The 19,183-nt window shown below is 35.9% G+C and overlaps 1 protein-coding gene across 1 annotated transcript in view; it reads left to right on the top strand.

The window, feature by feature from the left end:
* TBC1D32 (TBC1 domain family member 32) overlaps positions 1-19,183 on the top strand; it is a 201,163-nt gene that overhangs the window by 87,029 nt on the left and 94,951 nt on the right. The window contains 2 exon segments of the mRNA XM_030316251.1: positions 2,606-2,722; positions 15,767-15,855. Coding sequence (XP_030172111.1) covers positions 2,606-2,722; positions 15,767-15,855 — 206 coding nt within the window.

The following is a 19,183-nucleotide window of genomic DNA, read 5'->3' as shown; positions in this document are numbered from 1 at the left end:
CTCAATATAGTATTGATATGTAATCTGTAAAGACCATGTGCCTTTTTGGACAATGTCAAATGTCCATAATAATGTCGAAATTGGGACTTAAGAGTTTCTTGAAAAAAAAAAAGTTTCTTATATCTGTCATTGTTATAATAGATGGGAAGGACTCATTTAGGGCACCTAGGTGGCTCAGTCAGTTAAGCGTCCAACTTGGCTCAGGTCGTGATCTCCTGATTCGTTAGTTTAAGCCCCACATTGGGCTCTTTGCTCTCAGCACAGAGCCCACTTCAGATCCTGTATCTCCCTCTCTCTCTCTCTCTCTCTCCTCTCTCTCTCTCTCTCTGCCCCTCCCTGCTCACACACACACACACACTCACTCTCTCTCTCTCTCTCTCTTTCAAGAATAAATAAACATTAAAAAAAATAATAAGACTCATTTAAAACTACATATTGGATTAATATTCAGGACACATAAATATTTACATGCTAAATTATAAGCATTTTCTGTTTATTTTTAGCTTATGTTTTTTATAAATTAAATGAATAATAAAATATATGAAGTCTGTCTATCTTAATCACCTTTGTAGTCAACACCTTGGTGATTAGTAAATTTTTCCTAGGTGGTTTCATAGGTGGCCATGAACTCTCTAGTTTTCCTGCCATTTATTTTACTTATAATTGATAGATATATTCCTTAAACATCCTTTCCTCGATGCTAGTTTTTTCCCTCTATAGTGATCACTTCTTGCGTAGTGTTCCTTAGGTAAGCATTCAGTAAATGGCAACCAGTTTATTAATTTAGTTATTCTACTTTATGATCACTTTATTGCTATCCAAATGATACCAGCTTTAAATAATGAATGTGTGGATTATGTTCTTCTTAGAAATGGTTAGAAATTCCATCTCATTTTATGGAATATTCATGGTAAAAATGGAAGCTTTTAAAGAGCTCATTTTTCATTCTACAACACTATTTGTTAAAACTCACTGTGTTAAATATAGTCACTATAACCCTGTTATTTGTAAGGAATATTGCATTTAGTATAAGGGTGGAGGAGGGATAAAGGAGACTCTACCTTCCAAGTCCTCAAACAAGAACTATGTAGCATTGGTGACATTGTTAAATAGTGTCTGAATATTATACTAGGTTTTTAATGAGTAACCTAACCATGAAAGTAAGAAAATGGTGATTAGTTCTGCTACCAACTCTATGGTTGCATGTCTTTGGCCAAGTCACTTAACTTCTCTGGTCCTTAAGTTTTTCATCTATTAAATGAGAGATTAACTGTTCTTTAAAAATTTCTCATGTTCTGATTATAGTGAAAATTCTTAATTTGATTTCTCAAATTTTCTGAATCTAGAAAAACTTTTTAAAATGACAAGGAGAAAACTTAATAGTTACAAAAAGCAAATTAATACAATACAAATGAAACAAGAATTGGCAGAATACAAGGCTTCTAGATGTGAATAGAGTTCATTAGAAAGTCTTCTAGAAAAATTGTGGCATTTTTCTAGATGTGAAGTGGGATACAGAGTAAGTGGGAGGGCAGGAGGACCATGTTGGTAGGATAAAAAGTTTCCATATGTGGCAGTCACTTGAAGGAGACCACAGGCAGTTTCAACTGACTGAAATGGTGACTTCCTGCTGAGGGATAATGGGAAAGGAGGCTTTTGACTGTGTGAAGAGAAGAAAGGTATCAATTAGTAAGGTGCCTTGAAAGTCATGCTAAGGAGCTTATTAGACTTGATGGTTAGTGATGGGAAACCACTGCATGCTTTGTGCAGGGATCCAAAATACTCAGGTTGCTTTTAGTAAGACGAAATGAGAATGAGAGGTTAAAAACTTCGTGGAGAGATTAATTATTAAGATTGCACCAGAAAATGAGCTGGTTTTGATAGGAAAGCCATGACTTTTAAAAATTAACTATAATATTTAGATTAGTTGGATTTCCAATGAATGTAAAGGGTAAAGATGGCCTTGTGATCTGAGTGCAAGTATATATAGAACTTATCATTTTGCTTCAGAGCCCCAAAGTGTTACTCTCTTGTATTTTCTTACACATTGATTATTACAATTGCAAAGAGTGAGAAAGATGGATCATTTCATTTTTTTCCTAAAAACCAAACTTATTGGGGTGCTTGGGTGGCTCAGTTGGTTGAGCGTCTGGCTTTGGCTCGGGTCATGATGTCACGGTCCTTGAGTTCGAGCCCCTCATTGGGCTCTGTGCTGACAGCTCAGAGCCTGGAGCCTGCTTCAGATTCTGTGTCTCCTTCTCTCTCTCTGCCCCTCCCCCACTCGTGCTCATTCTCTCTCTCTCTCTCTCTCTCTAAATAAACATTAAAAAAAACTTTTCAAGAGATACAAGACATTTTATAACCTTTCCAACTCTTGTATATTCTGTACTATTGCTATGTGTATCAGCACATAGATTATTGCTGATATTAACTATTTGGTACTTAACATGCATATAATTCACATTTATGTGGATTAATTAGGCTTATTAAAAAAATTAACCCTCACAGTTATAGTCCTATAAAACTATGTTTTATGACTCTTTTATGGATGTGGTTGAAAAAATGAAGCGTTTAAATGACTGTGTTTTCTCTCTTCTCTGCCTAGTGTTTTCTAGGACTGGTGAACTTGTTACCTTATCCTGCTGTTTATGAGCTGGTAGGCAATCGAGAGCTTCCTAATAAAGCAGAATATTCTCTTCGTGAAGTCCCAACATGTGTTATTGTAAGTCATTTTCTTTTAGTCTTTACCTTTTATAAATGAGATTTGTAGTACAATGCAGTTTGATAGAAAAAAAGGAATGTTACTGGGGCACCTGGGTGGCTCAGTCCGTTAAGTGTCCGACTTCAGCTCAGGTCATGATCTCACTGTTCGTGGGTTCGAGCCCTGTTGGGCTGTGTGTTGACAGCTCAGAGCCTGGAGGCTGCTTCAGATTCTGTGTCTCCCTGTCTCTCTGCCCCTCCCCTACTCATGCTCTGTCTCTCTCTCTCTCTCAAAGATAAATAAACATAAAAAAGTTAAAAAAAGAAGGAACATTATTTAATGGGATTTAAAGGCTGATTTGATTACCCATGGAATGTTAGCTCTGAATTATCTGTGCATGGAATTTTGATCCAGGTCGCCCAAAAGGTTACAGTACCTACTGGAATACAAAGTTAATGCTCCCCAACCAGGAAAGAAACTTGGCATAAATAGAAATATGTATGGTTTATATTATTAGTCACACTAGTATTGCTTCCTCATTGGTTAGGGTAATTAGGATTAAATTATATCCAAGGGGTCCAATACATTTTTGCTTATATTTTAATGAACTACATAATACTACCCCATGAGGGCAGTGTATAATATTTATTTGAGACTTTTTTCATATTCATACTCCCAAATGGGTAACTTTTCTTAATCATTTAGAGATATTTAATTCCTCATCTTGGGTAAGTTTATAAATTAAATACACAAATAATGTATATTCGTGTATTTATAAAGAATTAACACTCAAATTCTATTAATCTTATTTTGTGGACACTTGTCATGTGTGTTATTGTTTTTTTCTATAGTTTTGCCCATTTGAATACTTTTAACCCTAAACATTTTCTTTTTTCTTTAATTTTTTTAATGTTTATTTTTGAGAGAGAGAGTGAGACAGAGCATGAGTGGGGAGGAGCAGAGAGAGAGGGAGACAAAGAATCTGAAGCAGGCTCCAGGCTCTGAGCTGTCTTCACAGAGCCCAACGTGGTGCTCGAACTCATGAACCGCGAGATCATGACCTGAGCTGAAGTTGTATACTCACCTGACTGAGCTACCAGGCACCCCTAAACATTTCATTTTTTAAAACTTTTCTGTACTCTTGGAGTTTTTGATAATTTTATGAACAAAATATAAAGATAGGTACTTCTGTTGTTGAGTTTTAATTTATATTTTCCTTGAAGTGTTTCAATTTTATCTTGTGCTTACTTATATCTCAGCATTTCTTAAGTAGTTTTACAATGAGCAATATAGGTGTTTTGTCTTCCTTACTACACCGTGAGTGCCTGGGAGCAAGTAGGATATCGTAGTCCTTCTTATCATCTATCTAGCACATAGATGTCCAGTGAATAGTTTTTTTAAATATTCATAAATTATTGCCTTTGTTGAAATCAATTAGGGGAAACAAATGCATATTAGTTGCATTATTTAATCTAGAACAAATGGCTTGTATGTTTGTTCTCAAGTTTTCATTGATATCTATAGTGTGTATTCAAAGATTATCTTTACACTTAGGGAAGGTTTTGTCTTTTAGTCTTAAAACACTTAACTGCAAATAGTTTTGTTATTCTACTTCTCCAAATGGATATTACATTTTAACCATGTAGAAGAATAGCTACTTCTCATCATTTAAACGTGTTTAAACTCTCCTATTAAAAACAAAGAACATCTCCCTTGACCTGTGTCTTCTTATAGCTACTATCCTATGGTTTTCTTCTCCTTCCTTCCTTCCCCCCAACCAAAAAAAAAAAAAAAAAACGAACCTCCTAAAAAAATTACCTATACTTGTTGAAGTCTCTACTTCTTTCTCTTCTGTCAACTCTGGAAAGCACTATAATCTGGCATCTTGTCAACTATTTAACTGAATTGTTCTGCCAAAAGTCAGAATAATACAGAAGTCTTAATCCACTGAAACCTCTTCCGTCCTTTAACCTAATTTACCACCTGGCAGCTTTCAGCACAGTTGATCCACTGTTCTGTGTCGCTCTCTCCTATGACTGTGGCACTTCTTCTGTTTCTCTTCCAGCTTCTATGGTCTTATCTATAGAGTCTCCTTTGTGGAGACTTCCTTTGTATTCTCTTTCTCTGCCTTCTGTCCTCCAGATTGATCTTCTCCAATACTGTGGCTTTTAGTTGTTTACTGACAGCTCTCTGACCTATATCGCTCACCTCGCTGTCAGATCTATACTCAGATTTCTGCCAGATAATGAACATCTGAAAACTCATGGGCATCTTAGTCTTACCACTTCTATAACTGAATATAATTTTTTTTCTATCCTAAATCAATTTCATTTCCAATTTTCCTATCTCAGCATATGGCACCATCTTCACAGTGATTGAACTAGAAACTTGGAAGTCATTGTTGACTTCATTCTATATATGTAATTAATCACCATTTATAGATTGTTTCCTTCCTAATGACTAGATCTTGTTTACTTTTTTCTATTCGTGTTAAGACCATCTTAGCTCAGACCCTCATTTCCTTCTTCTTTTTTTTTTTTTTTTTAATTCTCAAGTTAGCTAACATACAGTGTAGTCTTGGCTTCAGGAGTAGATTCCTGTGATTCATCACTTACATACAATGTCCAGTGCTCATTCCAACAAGTGTCCTCCTCAATGCCTATTACCCATTTTTCCTACCCTACCCCTAGCTCTCCACCCCCATCAAACCTCAGTTTGTTCTCTGGATTTAAGAGTCTTTTAGGGTTTGCCTCCCTCTGTTATCTTATTTTTCCTTCCCTTCCCCTATGGTCATCTGTTAAGTTTCTCAAATTCCACATATGAGTGAAATCATATGATATTTGTCTATCTCTGACTGCCTTATTTCACTTAGCATAATACCCTCCAGTTCATTCACATCATTGCAAGTGGCAAGCTTTCATTCTTTTTCGTTGCCGAGCAGTTTTCCATTGTATATACAAACCACATCTTCTTTATCCATTCATCAGTTGATGGACGTTTGGGCTCTTACCATAATTTGGCTATTGTTGATAGTGTTGCTATAAACATTGGGTACATGTGCCCCTTCAAATCAGCACTCTGTATCCTTTGGATAAATTCCTACTAGTGCAATTGCTTGGTTGTAGGGTAGTTCTAGTTTAATTTTTTAAGGAACCTCCATAGTATTTTCCAGAATGCCTGTACCAGTTTGCTTTCCCACCAGCAGTGCAAAAGTTTTCCCCTTTCTTCACATCCTCACCAACATTGTTGTTTCCTGAGTTGTTAATTTTAGCCATTCTGACAGGTGTGAGGTGGTACCTGGTATCTGGCAGTGGTTTTGATTTGTATTTCCCTGATGATGAGTGATGTTGAGCATTTTTTTCATGTGTCTGTTAGCCATTTGAATGCCTTCTTTGGAGAAATGTCTGTTCATGTCTTCTGCCCATTTCTTCACTGGATTATTTGTTATTCAGCTGTAAAGTTTGGTTAAGTTCTTTATAGATTTTTGATACTAACCCTTTATCTGATATGTCATTGGCAAATATCTTTTCCCATTCCGTTGGTTGCCTTTAGTTTTGTTGATTATTTTCTTTGCAGTGCAGAAGCTTTTCATCTTGATGAGGTCTCAAGAGTTCATTTTGCTTTTATTTCCCTTGCTGCGGCCAAGGTCAAAGAGGTTGCTGCCTATTTTCTCCTGTAGGATTTTGATAGTTTTCTGTCTCACATTTAGGTTTTTCATCCATTGTGTATATATTTTTGTGTATGGTGTAAGAAAGTTCAAACCCTCATTTCTTGTCTAGATTACTTCAGTGTGATCCTGTTTTTTTTTCCCTCTTGTCTCAACCTGTAAATTATCCTCATGCTAATTTATTTTCAAAGTGATCCTTTAGAAATGAAAACTGGATGCAGTAATTCTATTTAAAATCTTTGCTGATTTCCCTTTACCTCCATGTGTAGTTATATTCCTTTGCATGACATACAGTTTCTCCTTGTTTCTCAAAGCCTTCTTTTTTCTCTTGTCACCTTCTACTCTCTGACCTCTAGGATCTTTAGACAGTTTCTTCCTTTCTCTGGAATCTGGAAGCTATATAACCTTGCCTTTTGACTAGATAGTATCTCCTCATTTTTCCTGCTTTACTCTTTCTGTGAAGTCTTCTCATATGTCACATTATTTTATAATTATTTTTGCATTTGTTTCCCCTTATAGTTCCATGAGAAGAGGAACTATATTTGTCTTTGCCCTGAAAGTCTAGCAAGTTGGTTGTTTTGTTTTTCTTTTGCTCCTGTGAGCATGGTAGGTTCTCAGTAACTTCACTGTTTAATTAATGATTTATTGACTCTTAATGAGTTTGGCTCTTCTTAGGCTTTATTAAAATAATTTAAATTCAGTATCTGTCTCATTGGGAGTTCCATGGCATGAACCTTAGGAAGTTAAACTGAGGAGGTGTGTGTGTGTGTGTGTGTGTGGTGTGTGTGTGTGTGTGTATTTGCACATGGGCTTTCTTTTGTGGACACTTTCAAAGTTAAAAAAAAGGTATAATGAACTCCCATATACTCAACACTAAACTGCGGCTTTTGTCACCGTTCTGTCAGTGTCTCTATTTGTCTCCAGTTTCCTTTACTCCTGCATTTTGCTTGTTTGTTTGGTTTTTTTTTCCTGGACAATTATAAAGCATATTTTGGGCATAATGTCATTTTATCTGTAAATAAATAAGTATGCATCTCTAATAAGGACCTCTGAGTTTTTGTTTTGTTTTTGCTTTTTTTTGAATTACTGCCTTGTAAACCCTTGTGGCTTTAGTCATATCCAAGATGTTAGCTATAATCCCTTAATATTATCTAATAAGTTTTCTATATAAGTTTCCTTTTTATCGAAGATGTCTTTTTTTTTTCTTTTTATGGTTGGCCAAGTCATGATCCAAACAAAATATATAAATTGTATTTAGTTATTATGTCTTTTAAGTCTTTATTCTAAAACTGTTCTGTGTCCATGCCCTTGATTTATTGGAAAAACTGGTTATTTGTCCTGGGTTGCATTGATTCACTATTTCACCAGGAGATATGAAATGGTGATTCTAGTTCTGCCATTCTTTGTGTATTTAACTGGAATTGTTTAATAAAGGAAAACCTAAAAAGTTTCTATAAGAATATCAGATTAAATGCTTGACTATTTAGATATTCTCAGAGTAGTGAATTGGTGCTCTAGTAATCTCCAAAAGGGATGTTTTATTATTATTTCCATATAATAATTACCATAACATATACCATATGTTATATGTATATATATATGTGTATATATATATATGTATATATATGTATATATATATATATATGTATGTTTTCAATCCAGTGAAGTCATTATTACTTTTTTTTTTTTCTGTTTATTTATTTACTTGGAGAAAGAGAGAGAGAGTGAGAGAGAAAGTAAGCAGGAGAGGGGTAGAGAGAGCAGGAGAGAGAGAATCGCAAGTAGGAGATTCCCGAAACAGGGCTGGAATCCACAAACTATGAAATCATGATCTGAGCTGAAATCAAGAGTCAGACGCTAACTGACTGAGCTACTCAGGTGCCCCAGTCATCTTGCTTTTGATACTCAAGATGTTCCTTTGACTGCTGAGGTCCTTTTGACTGGTACTTAGTCTTGTTGATACATTTCTTTCTCATATAAGAGTGCTCCAGGCTCATTGTATACATTTTCTAGCTCAGACCTGGAATCCACCATCTTCAAAGAGTTGTTGTTTTTTTTTTTATTAGGAATTGCTAGTTAGAAGCTATAACTTGGAAACTAGAAATATTCATTGTTTAGGGTTGTCATTATTTCTAGTCCTTTTGGGGGATAGCTGAGGAGAATAAGTATTTTGTTTTTTAAGTATATTTATTTTGAGAGAAAGCACACAAACAGGGGAAGGGTAGAGAGAGGAGAGAGAGAATCTCAAGCAGGCTCCATGCTGTCAGCACAGAGCCTGATACTGGGCTCGATCTCACGAACCATGATATCATGACTTGAGCTGAAATCAAGAGTTGGACGCTGAACTGACTGAGCTACCCATGTGCCCCAGTATTTATTATTTTTTTTAGAAGAGAAATTCATCATGAACCTATATTAATATTTTTTCATATATTTTTCTTTTACCAAAAAGCTTGGTTACTAATAACATGAACAAAACTACTTACTTGCTTTTATTGTACAATGTACGTATAATAGTTATAAGATTGGTGCATACATATTGACATTTCATTTCAGTTAATTTTGTCCTTAGAATATATGTCACCAAGGATTTACAATCAAAATAAATCAAAATAAATGCCTGGTTATGCCACTAACTTGATAGATTTGTTTTAGAATGTTTTAAATTGAGAGGTGGTTTTATCTTTTGCCTTAATTTTGTCTTTTCAATTATTACATGATTAATGATCTTTTAAAGTTTGTGATTCCAATATATAACAAGGTATATTTATAGAAAGTGCTTATGTATGAATCCCCTTTGTTCTTTTTCCCCATGTGTTTGATCTTCACTATATAGCCACTAGTTCTGTGTAGCTATTTAAATTTATATTAATTACAACTCAATAAAGCTAGAAACTTTTTTCCTTTCGTTTCTATCAACACTTCAGGTTTTCAAGTGCCCACTAGCCGTAGATGGCCAATGCCTACCACATTGGGTAGCACAGAGAGAGAACATTTCCATCATTGCAGAAAGTAGTATTTTATAGCACTGCCTTATAGCTAACACGTTTTGTTAGTTTTTGGTTTATCCTTCAACTGTTACATTAAAAAAGAATATATTTTATTCCCGTTCAGACTTAAGCAAAAGATAGTATGCTATAAACAATGTTTCTTTTAATTCTTTGTCTTTTAGATTACTATATAGAAGTATATAGAGCTCTTCCCTTACCCTTTTTAACAAATGCGTAGTACAGTGGTGTATGGATGTGCTGGGATTTATACATCCAGTCATCTACTGGTGGTCACTTGGGTTCTTTAAGTTTTTGTCGTTATAAGTTATGCCTCAATTAATAGCTTGGCTTATATTTATTATATTTACCAGTATGCCTATGTATATATATATTTTTTCGTTGCTGCATAACAAATCGCTACAAACTTGGCACATTAAAACTACCCATTTATGAGCTCACGGTTTTGCATGTCAGAAGTCTAGCACTGTGTGCCTGGGTTTTCTGCTGAGAGTATTATAAACCTGAAATCAAGGTGTTAGCCAGATTAAGTGCTCATCTGGAGGCCCTGGGAGAAAAATTCAATTCCAAATTAATTCTGGGGAGAGGGAAGTTTCTTAGGTTTTAGGACTGAAGTGCTTGGTTTCCTGCTGGCACTTGGAGCACCAGGTATTGTTCCTGGAGCTTTGTACTGTGGCCCCCTTCCTATTTCAACTGTGAACAACCTCCCTGGTGGGAAATTCCTCTCATGCTTTGAGTCTCTTTGACTTTGTTTTCTGTGACCAGCCTGAGAAAATTCTTTGCTTGTAAATGGCTCCTGTGATAATATCAGAACCGCTCTGTTAATCTTTTTTTTTTTTTTTTTTGAAAGAGAATGCATGAGCGGTAGAGGGAGAGAGAGAAAATCTTAAGCAGGCTTCACAGAGCCCAACTGAAGCCTTGATCTCACAACCCTGACCTGAGCTGAAATTGAGTTGGATGCTTAACTGACTGAGCCACCTAGGTGCCCTGATAATCTCCTATTTTGAAATCAATTAAGGACTTCTGCAAAAATCTCTTCACAGCAATACGTGCATTAGGTTTAAGAATCTTGGGGCCGTCTTAAATTCTGCCTATTTTAGTATCATTGGGCTAGATTTCTAGAAGTGGGATCATTGGGTTGAAAGGTAAGTTCATTTGTAATTTTGGTATGTATCACTAGATTTCCATCCATAGAGAATAATCCTCTGCTTTCCCATCAATGAGATACTGTAGTGACTGTTTTCTAGCAGCTTCATTAAGAAGTTTATATGATCAGACATTCAGATATTTGTCTGAAAAGAGAAAAGTATTAGTGTATGTTTTTCTCATGAACAGAACATTTTTTCATATGCTTAATGGCCATTGACTTCTTCTCATTGGTCTTTCAATTTGTTTTTACTATTTTTCTATTTGTGTTCTCTTTCTTAGTTTTAAGGAATTCATTATATTTTGGGGATGTTAGGCCTTAACTTCTCACGATTTCATATCAATTATCTACCAAAATTCTAGGTCCTACAAACAACTTTCAAGTTGTACTTTAGTAAATTAAAGGTCAATGACACAAAATACTCTTTCCCTCTAACACATACAATCTTTGATTGCTTTTCAGTTCCTATCACTTAATTTGCAGTTAAATAAATGATGTATTAGGTGGGACCCCTTTGGTTATTGAGAAACTCAGTTTGAATTAGTTTTAGCAGAAGAGGAAATTTATTGACTCACAATTTTCCAGATCTAAACAATATCTGCAGCTTGTGTGGTTGTAAGGTGAGAGATAGCTGGGAAACAAAGATGCCAGTACAAGTGACAAGAGTAATCCATATTAGCTAATTATAGTTCCCTTAACATAACTGAGGAGTGTAAACAATGTATTAACCGAAGGAAGAACTTGCTAATTGTCGGAGCTGACTAAAGTGGGGTGGACTGCCTTGGGATTCTGTGAGTTCCTCATCCTGAGTTGTTCTTGGTGGAAGTAATGTAAATCGGATCCAAGGACCTTTGGATGGTTGTAGTACATGATCTTTCAGTTCTTTTTTCAATGATAAGAATATGTTTGCAGTACTTGGCATAATGCTTGGCACAGAGTAGATGTGCAGTATATGCTAAATAAAATACTTGTGGACTTCATTATGCCACAGTACAAAAACCAAAACAAAAAACAGGGACAAGTAGAAATAGAACTTTGAATGTAGTCAGGTCCACCTCTGTCTGTCTCTCTATGTCCACTTGCCCTGTTACCGCCCACTATCTTGGTTTTATTGAAAGCTGTACATAGTGTAGTGGTTAAAAGATTGCATTCTGAAGCCAGACTGCCTGGATTAGATTACCAGTTCTGCCTTTTATAAGCTATGTCACTTCAGACAAGATAAATTTTAGTTTTCTGTTAAAAGAGGGCAGTAAACATTCCTATCCCAAGGTTGTTGTGAGAATTAAATGAAATATAAAAGTTTAAATCACTGCTTGGCATATAAAAAACGCTATATAATTGTCTGCTGTAATTATCATTAGTGCTTTCTTCTCCAGATGGTGTTCTCTGTTGGAGAGTACATGGGACTACCTGTCACTCTGTGCTGACATCTTCACCATCTCCCCTTGTCCTTGTTTCCTAAGGCTGCCAGAACAAATTCCACACACTGTGTAGCTGAAAACAACAGAAATTTATTCTGTTACAGTTAGAGTCCAGGTGTTATAGGGCCACATTCCCTCCAAAGACTCCAGGGGGAGAATCCTTCTCTGCCTCTTCCAGCTTCTGGTTCCAGGCATTTCATGTCTTATTACCACATAACTCCAGTTTCTGCCTCCATCTTCACAGGGCTTTCTCCTTTCTCTGCCTTAAATTTCCCTTCGTCTTTTTCTTATAGGGATGTTTTTAACAGTCTTAAGGCCTATTTGGGTTAATCTAGGATGATTTTAGAATTGTTAATTACTTGTGAAAACACTTTTTCCAAATAGGGAACAGTCATAAGTTATTCCTTGTTTTTCTACTCTTGGATTAGGATATGGATGTATCGTTTGTTGGAGTCACAGTTTAGCTCAGTATGACACCAAACAGGAGAGTGGCCTTTTCCTCTACCTCCCCGCTATAGATTGAATGTATACCCCCAAAATTCGTGTGTTGAAACTTAATCCCCAATGTGATATTTGGAAGTGGGCCTTTCGGAGGTCATTAGTGCCTTTAAAAAAAAAAAAAGACTCCAGGGAAATTGCTCATCCCTTCTGCCATGTGAGGGCAAAGTGAAAAGAGGACTGTGAACTAGAAAGTGGATCCTTGCCAGGAAAAAAAAAATCTTCTGGTGCCTTGATTTTTGGACTTCTCAGCCTCCAGAACTATAAGAAATAAAATTTCTGTTGTTTATAAACCACCCAGCCTATGGTACTCTGTTATAGTAGTCAGAATGTACTGAGACCCGTCTGAGTTGAAAAATCCCAAGGAAGAACCTTACAGGTTGAGTTTTGTTGATGGATGTGCCTGGGCTAACCAGTCACAAGCCACTTCTAATGGTGCAGGTGCAGAAATACTGACATTTTGATCGACCTACCCCACGCCTTTTTTTTTTTTTTTTAATTTATATAGAGAAAGCAGGGGAAGAGCAGAGGAGAGCAGAGAGAATCTTAAGCAGTCTCCATGCTCAGTGCAGAGCCGGATGCAGGGCTTGATCCCATAACCCTGGGATCATGACTGACTGAGCCACCCAGGTGCCCCCTCCTCCTCTTTCACTTATCTCTTTCTGAAGTAAAAAGGGTCAGATAACACAAACATGGCCATTGGGACACATGTAAACAGCGGGCAAACATGTATGTCTTTATGTGAATGGATATTCCTTTGTTTTTCTACTCTTGGTCTCAGTTTGTCCTATTGAACTTATTCTCCAGCTGGACAGTATCCTTTAAAGAGTTTTAGACTTGTTTTCCTTTTTCTTTTTTTCTTTTTCTTCTTTTTTTCTTCTTTGTGTGTGTGTGTGTGTGTGTGTGTGTGTGTGTGTGAGTGTGTGTGAGTGTGAGTATGAGAGAGAGAGAGAGTCCAAAGTGTTACTTGCATTGGCTCTTTGTTGGGAAGCTGCTTCTTGATTTAGAAAACTGATTGCCTTATTGACACACGTTGCAGAGCTTAGAAACTGAAGTTCTCCATAAGGCAGGCTTCTCAGGAGTTTAATTTTCTTCCCTAAGTGGTGATCCATCAATGTAATCCTCTTTAAAGAACAAATTATTTACCGTAACATTTGTTCTCTGAAAATGGATTATCGTTGATAGATCACTGCAATCTACTCTTCCATTAGCTTGCTGATAATACATTCTCTATCTCTTTTATTCTTAAAATATCTAGTACTTAAGATTTGAAACTACAACTTTATATAGAGTCCCGGAGTATCACTGGCTGTCAAAGTCTTAGTGAGCTTAGTGTTCAGATGATTGGACAAATTTCAGTCACCTATGCTAGTATCCTACTAATGAAGAGAAATCAATAGTAATACTTCCAGAAGCTTCTATCCATAGAACAGACTGGCAGATTCTCTTCTCTTAGGTAAGAGAAAGCCAGTGATACATAATTCTAGATTAATCTGTGAAGACTATAATAAAAACAGTGATAATCATTTCTTAAATTATTTTAAACAGTAAAAATATAGGAACACATAGCAAACAAGTTTCTCCATAGGTACACTACAGAGACTACTTAATAGTATCCAGGTGGCTGAGAAGTCAAGGAGAACTCCATGGCTCCATCACCGTAGCTAAACAAGACTGTCAGAGAAGAAATTAGGAAAAAGGAGAGAGTGGGCAAATTATTGAAAACCTGAATATGAAGCTGGGAATATGAATGAGTTACTTAGCTCATGTTCTGTCATGTTTGAAACAAGGAACGCCCAACTAAGAAGCAGACAAAATCACAGATTTTAAGATGGTAATCTTTTTATTCTTGTTAGGCAGCTGATTTAATATTTGCTGATTGTAAACTCTTGTGCTATTTACACATTTTTACTAGATATCTGTAGAATGGTAATAAATGCATTCCTGAGTGTTATGTATAAACCTTTACTGTACAAGTTGACACTAAATCCAGTTTTTACTCTGTTTCAATTAGTATTTTTCAAATGTTATTTTCAGAGATTCATTACTTCCTCATCCTTGCAAAGTCATTTCCATGCCTCTTATTTGATGTTATGACATTTGCACTGTCATCCACATAGACCTCAGTCAATATTACATCACTTTACTCCCTAGCAAAACCTTCCTTTTATCTTACTGGTCGTGGAAATGTCTTCAGTTTGAACATACTGGAGGGTGGCAAGTTTCTTGGTCAGGAAAATGAACAATGAGAGAGACAAGTACTTATTTATGAATAAATTTTTTTAATGTTTTTTTTTTTTAAATTTATTTTTGCGAGAGAGACACAAAGCATGAGCATGGGAAGGGCAGAAAGAGAAGGAGACACAGAATCCGAAGCAGGCTCCAGGCTCTGAGCTGTCAGTACAAAGCCCGACACGGGGCTGAAACCCACGAACTGGGAGATCATGACCTGAGCCAAAGTCAGACATTTAACTGACTGAATCACCCAGGTGCCCCTATGAATACATTTCTTAGGCCTAAACCCAAAGATCTACACAAAGCAGAGCATTATAAAAAGAAAGACTTTTAGGGAGTGCTCGAAACTGTGCACATTGTAGGCTTACATTGTCAGTGCTTGAGATGGTGGGTGGCACCTGGCTCATCTGATTCTCTCAGCACTTGCATCATGATTTTAAGCCTGTCTACACATTGTAACAACTTGGGAATCTTTTAAAAGGATATGAATGCCAGAATCTTAACTCCCAAGGATAGTGACTTGCTGGGGTAGAGCCTGGGCATTATTTATATATGTATATTTATATATAATTTTTTTTTTTACAGTTCTCTAAGTGCTTCCAATGTTCAACGAGGGTTGGAAACCACTGATTTACACGTGGAGAGACTATCAACAAAATCTCAGATAGCTACTAGATAAAACTAGCAGCCCACTGTTCATGCTTCACATGAAATCTTGTAGATTTCATATTTGGTTTTCAGACTAGTTTACATTTTCAGCAGTGTAATCAGTATTTAGCTGGCTGCATAAGTTGCTCACAGATTAGCAGAATGGGGTATAAACTAGTGATTCTCCGCTTTGGGTAAACATTAGATGACTCATTTCGAGAGCTTTGACAAATCTTAATGTCTAGACACACCCAGACCAATTAATTCAGAATCTCTAGAGGTGAGACTTGGGCATTTAATAACTTTTTTTTTTTCTACCTAGGTGATCAAATGTAAAGCCAAGTTTGAGAACCAAAGATCTAAATAAATATTTGTTGATTTGTTTGTTTTTTTTTAAATGACTTGTCCAGCATATTCTCACTCCAAGTCTTTCTTTTTCAGGATATTATAGATAGACTTATACTTTTGAATTCAGAAGCGAAGATTCGTTCTTTATTCAACTATGAACAGTCACATATCTTTGGTCTAAGGTAAGGTGCTAAATTTTACCTGAGATACATTTTCTTTTCTTCTTTTTTTAAATTTTTTTTTTTTTATTTGGTGAAATAGAGAGTGCAAGCATGAGAGAGGGAGGGAGGGGCAAAGAGAGAAAGAGAGAAAGAATCCCAAGCAGGCTCTACACTGTCAGCACAGAGCCTGATGCGGGGCTTGATCACAAACAGATCTGAGCCAAAACTAAGGGTGGGACACTTAACTGACTGAGCCACCCTGACGCCCCTTGAGATATATTTTCTATCTTGCAGAACAGTCAAGCATATTTCTATATACTTCCAAAAAATATTTAAAATAAGCTAATTTTAAGGATGTCTAAAAGTAATTTGTAACGTCATAGATAAAATAAATACAGCTATTAGGTTTTTATATTATGGCTTTTGGCTATGTTTAGGTTCTGTGTTATTACCATGTCTTTAGTTCAATTTACGTTACAAACACCTCTTTAAAAAGAGGCATTTTGCAGACTTTTCAGTTTACTCAGGAGTCAACTGGGGCTTCCCTGGGATTGTATTTGATGGCATTCCTTCCATAATAGAGACTTGAAAAGAAGCTTGAAAATACATGATTTATCTTGAGGCTCAAATTTTGCTCCTTGGTGTTAACCATTACTCCTTAACTTCAGTTTCCCGAGGTTTAAATCTTTCTGGTAAACGTTTTGGTCATATATAGACCTTTAATTTGTTTTCCTATCTATAAATTACCACTTTTAAAAACAGCTTTATTTAAGGCATTTTCTATTTTCAGAGGTTTGTGATTTTTTTTTTCCCCTTTCTACTAGCAAAGTCACTTTTTTAGACAACAGGGAGGGAAACAGTGAGAATGATCTACCTAAGAAATAAAGCAATTAGAATTTTCTAAAATTAGAATTTCTGATGGTAGTGTGTGTGTATATATATACATGTATATAATATAATACATACTCAAATTGGTTTTTTTTTACCATTAATAGCTGTGCTTCATTTTTGGACTTTTTGGTTTAAAGAAGGTAGAAAAAACTGTAACTATTATAGTTCTTTGAATGGTGTGTCCTTCATCTCAAGATGTATTTTCACATTAAATTTTAACTTTTCATGTATAGTATCAGATATAACATATAGCAAGCAGTGATGAAGATACTAAGAAAAATCTATTCAGTAGAACCTCCTTTTGCATTGCAGGTGTATTTCTGAGTTTTGTAATTATAGAATATAGATTCTGGCCTCTTGTTACTGATACAGTGAGTGAATGTTTTATTTTCTGTTTTTTTTGTTTTTTTGTTTTTTGTTTTTTGTTTTTTTACGTATAAAGAATAGTATTTTTCTCTAGAGTTCTTGTTTAAAAACAAAATGATTTTTAAGTCCTGTAAAAAGCAATCCAAGAAGTAACATGCTCCTGGAATAAAATGTTAATTTGCATAGTGTGTGTTTTCTTCATATGGAGTACAATAACCAAATGGAGTCATTTTGTTCTACATGAGAAACTTTGTCATCGCATTGTTGATCATGTACTAGAGTTTTGTAGCGTGGTGGTTAGTTAGCAACATGGCCTCTAGAGTCAGACTGTCTGCTTTTTGCTAGTTGTGTGAGGTGGGATCTCAGTTACCCATCAGTAAAATGAAGGAAAATTATATTCTTTTCCTCACAGAGTTATTACGATAATTACATAAGAAAAATTAAAAGGACTTACCACAGTGCTTGGCATGTAGCAAGCACTACAAAAATGTTAGTAGTGAATGTAGTAGCAGTAGTACTTCAAGTGTGTCCTTACTTGTGCTTGTTTTCTAGGAGTTTTGTGTTTTATTGGGAGGTTAATTTTGTCTTCATGTTTTCAGTAGCCCAGTAGTCTTCTACATGCTGCCAAGTAATTTGCTGTTTACAACATCAGCATTAAGACAAAGAAAATGACCAAATCACTTTTCTGAGGAAAATGTTGTATTTTATTTTTTGTGCTTGTTAACGGTTCTTCGACAATATATTTGTTTCATTGTATTTCAGAGTTCATCCTCCTTATATTTGGTTGTATTTTTTTTGACATTTTTTTAATGTTTATTCTTGAGAGAGAGAGAGAGAGAGAGAACATGAGTGGGGGAGGGACAGAGTGAGAGAGGGGCACAGAATCCGAAGCAGACTCCAGGCTCTGAGCATTCAGCACAGAGCCCTATGTAAGACTCAACTCACAAGCCATGATCATGACCTGAACCGACTGAGCTACCTAGGCGCCCCTATTTGGTTATATTTTTAAGTCCTACTTTTGAAGTTACATAATTTCTTCTACTAATTTCAGTTTAGCGTTGGTCAGTGTGGTTCAATAGTGATAATTTAGATAATAGCTTTGTACTATATAAATCTCATGTTTCTGTGTGTTTTTTGGATTCTTACCTGTATCATTTTCTTTACTTTCTACAGTGATTTTGTTTCCAGTTGTACAACTTTATTGTACTATTCCCTTTAATAGATCATCTCATTAACATATTTGCCTTCTACCTTTAGCGTTGCTTGTTCCATTCATCTTTCCCCTCTGAATAAGGGTAAGTTTCATACACTTTCTGTAGGTGTGCCACAGCACTTAGATGAGGCTAATATATGGCTTAGTGGCACATGGATTTTCACTTTTCAGTAGCATCACATTCCATGTAAATTTCTGAATTTTTATTTGCCAAGATCCTACAAATCTTATGTTTTAAATGACTAATATATGAGAAGGCTGCTCCTTTGATTAGCCCTCCTCCTCTCTTTGTTTCCACTTCTAGCCTATCCTTTTCTAATTTTGGTATCTGGGTGCAGACATGCCTTCACATGCTTCATCTTATAATGGAACACACTCAAAAAGAAATTTCCCTTGACCTCACATCTGTGAAGTCACTGTCCTGTTTCTCTCTCTCTCACCATATAGCAAGACATCTGTGTAAACTGTCCCCACTTGAGTACCTCTCTTTACTCCTCAGCCCACTTAGATTTGACATTGACTCTGTAACTCTGTCAGAATTGCACATCTTTCTCAAGTTGCTTGTAGCTTCTATGCTGATGAATGTAATGGATTTTTCTCTTTTGAATTATCTTATAACTATCAGCGTTTGATATAGTGGACCGTTTCTTTCTGTGTGTAAGTTCTCTTTGCTTCTGTGACACTCCTATGGCTGCTCTTTTTTCTCTTCTGCATTCTGTAAGCATCACTGAAATTTGCAATACTCAGGACTTTGTTGTGGGTGCACTTTCTTCTTCTTTGTTCTGCCCCGAGTTCATCTACTTATATACAGTATCCACCTACCTATGTCGGTAGGTGCCCCACAATTTGTAGGCCTAGTCTAAACCATTATTTGGAGCT

This window comes from Lynx canadensis, chromosome B2 (assembly GCF_007474595.2).
Source record: "Lynx canadensis isolate LIC74 chromosome B2, mLynCan4.pri.v2, whole genome shotgun sequence".
Classification (NCBI taxonomy): Eukaryota; Metazoa; Chordata; class Mammalia; order Carnivora; family Felidae; genus Lynx; species Lynx canadensis.
Note: the sequence above shows the minus strand (reverse complement) of the source record. Positions and strands in the feature narration are given on the sequence as shown.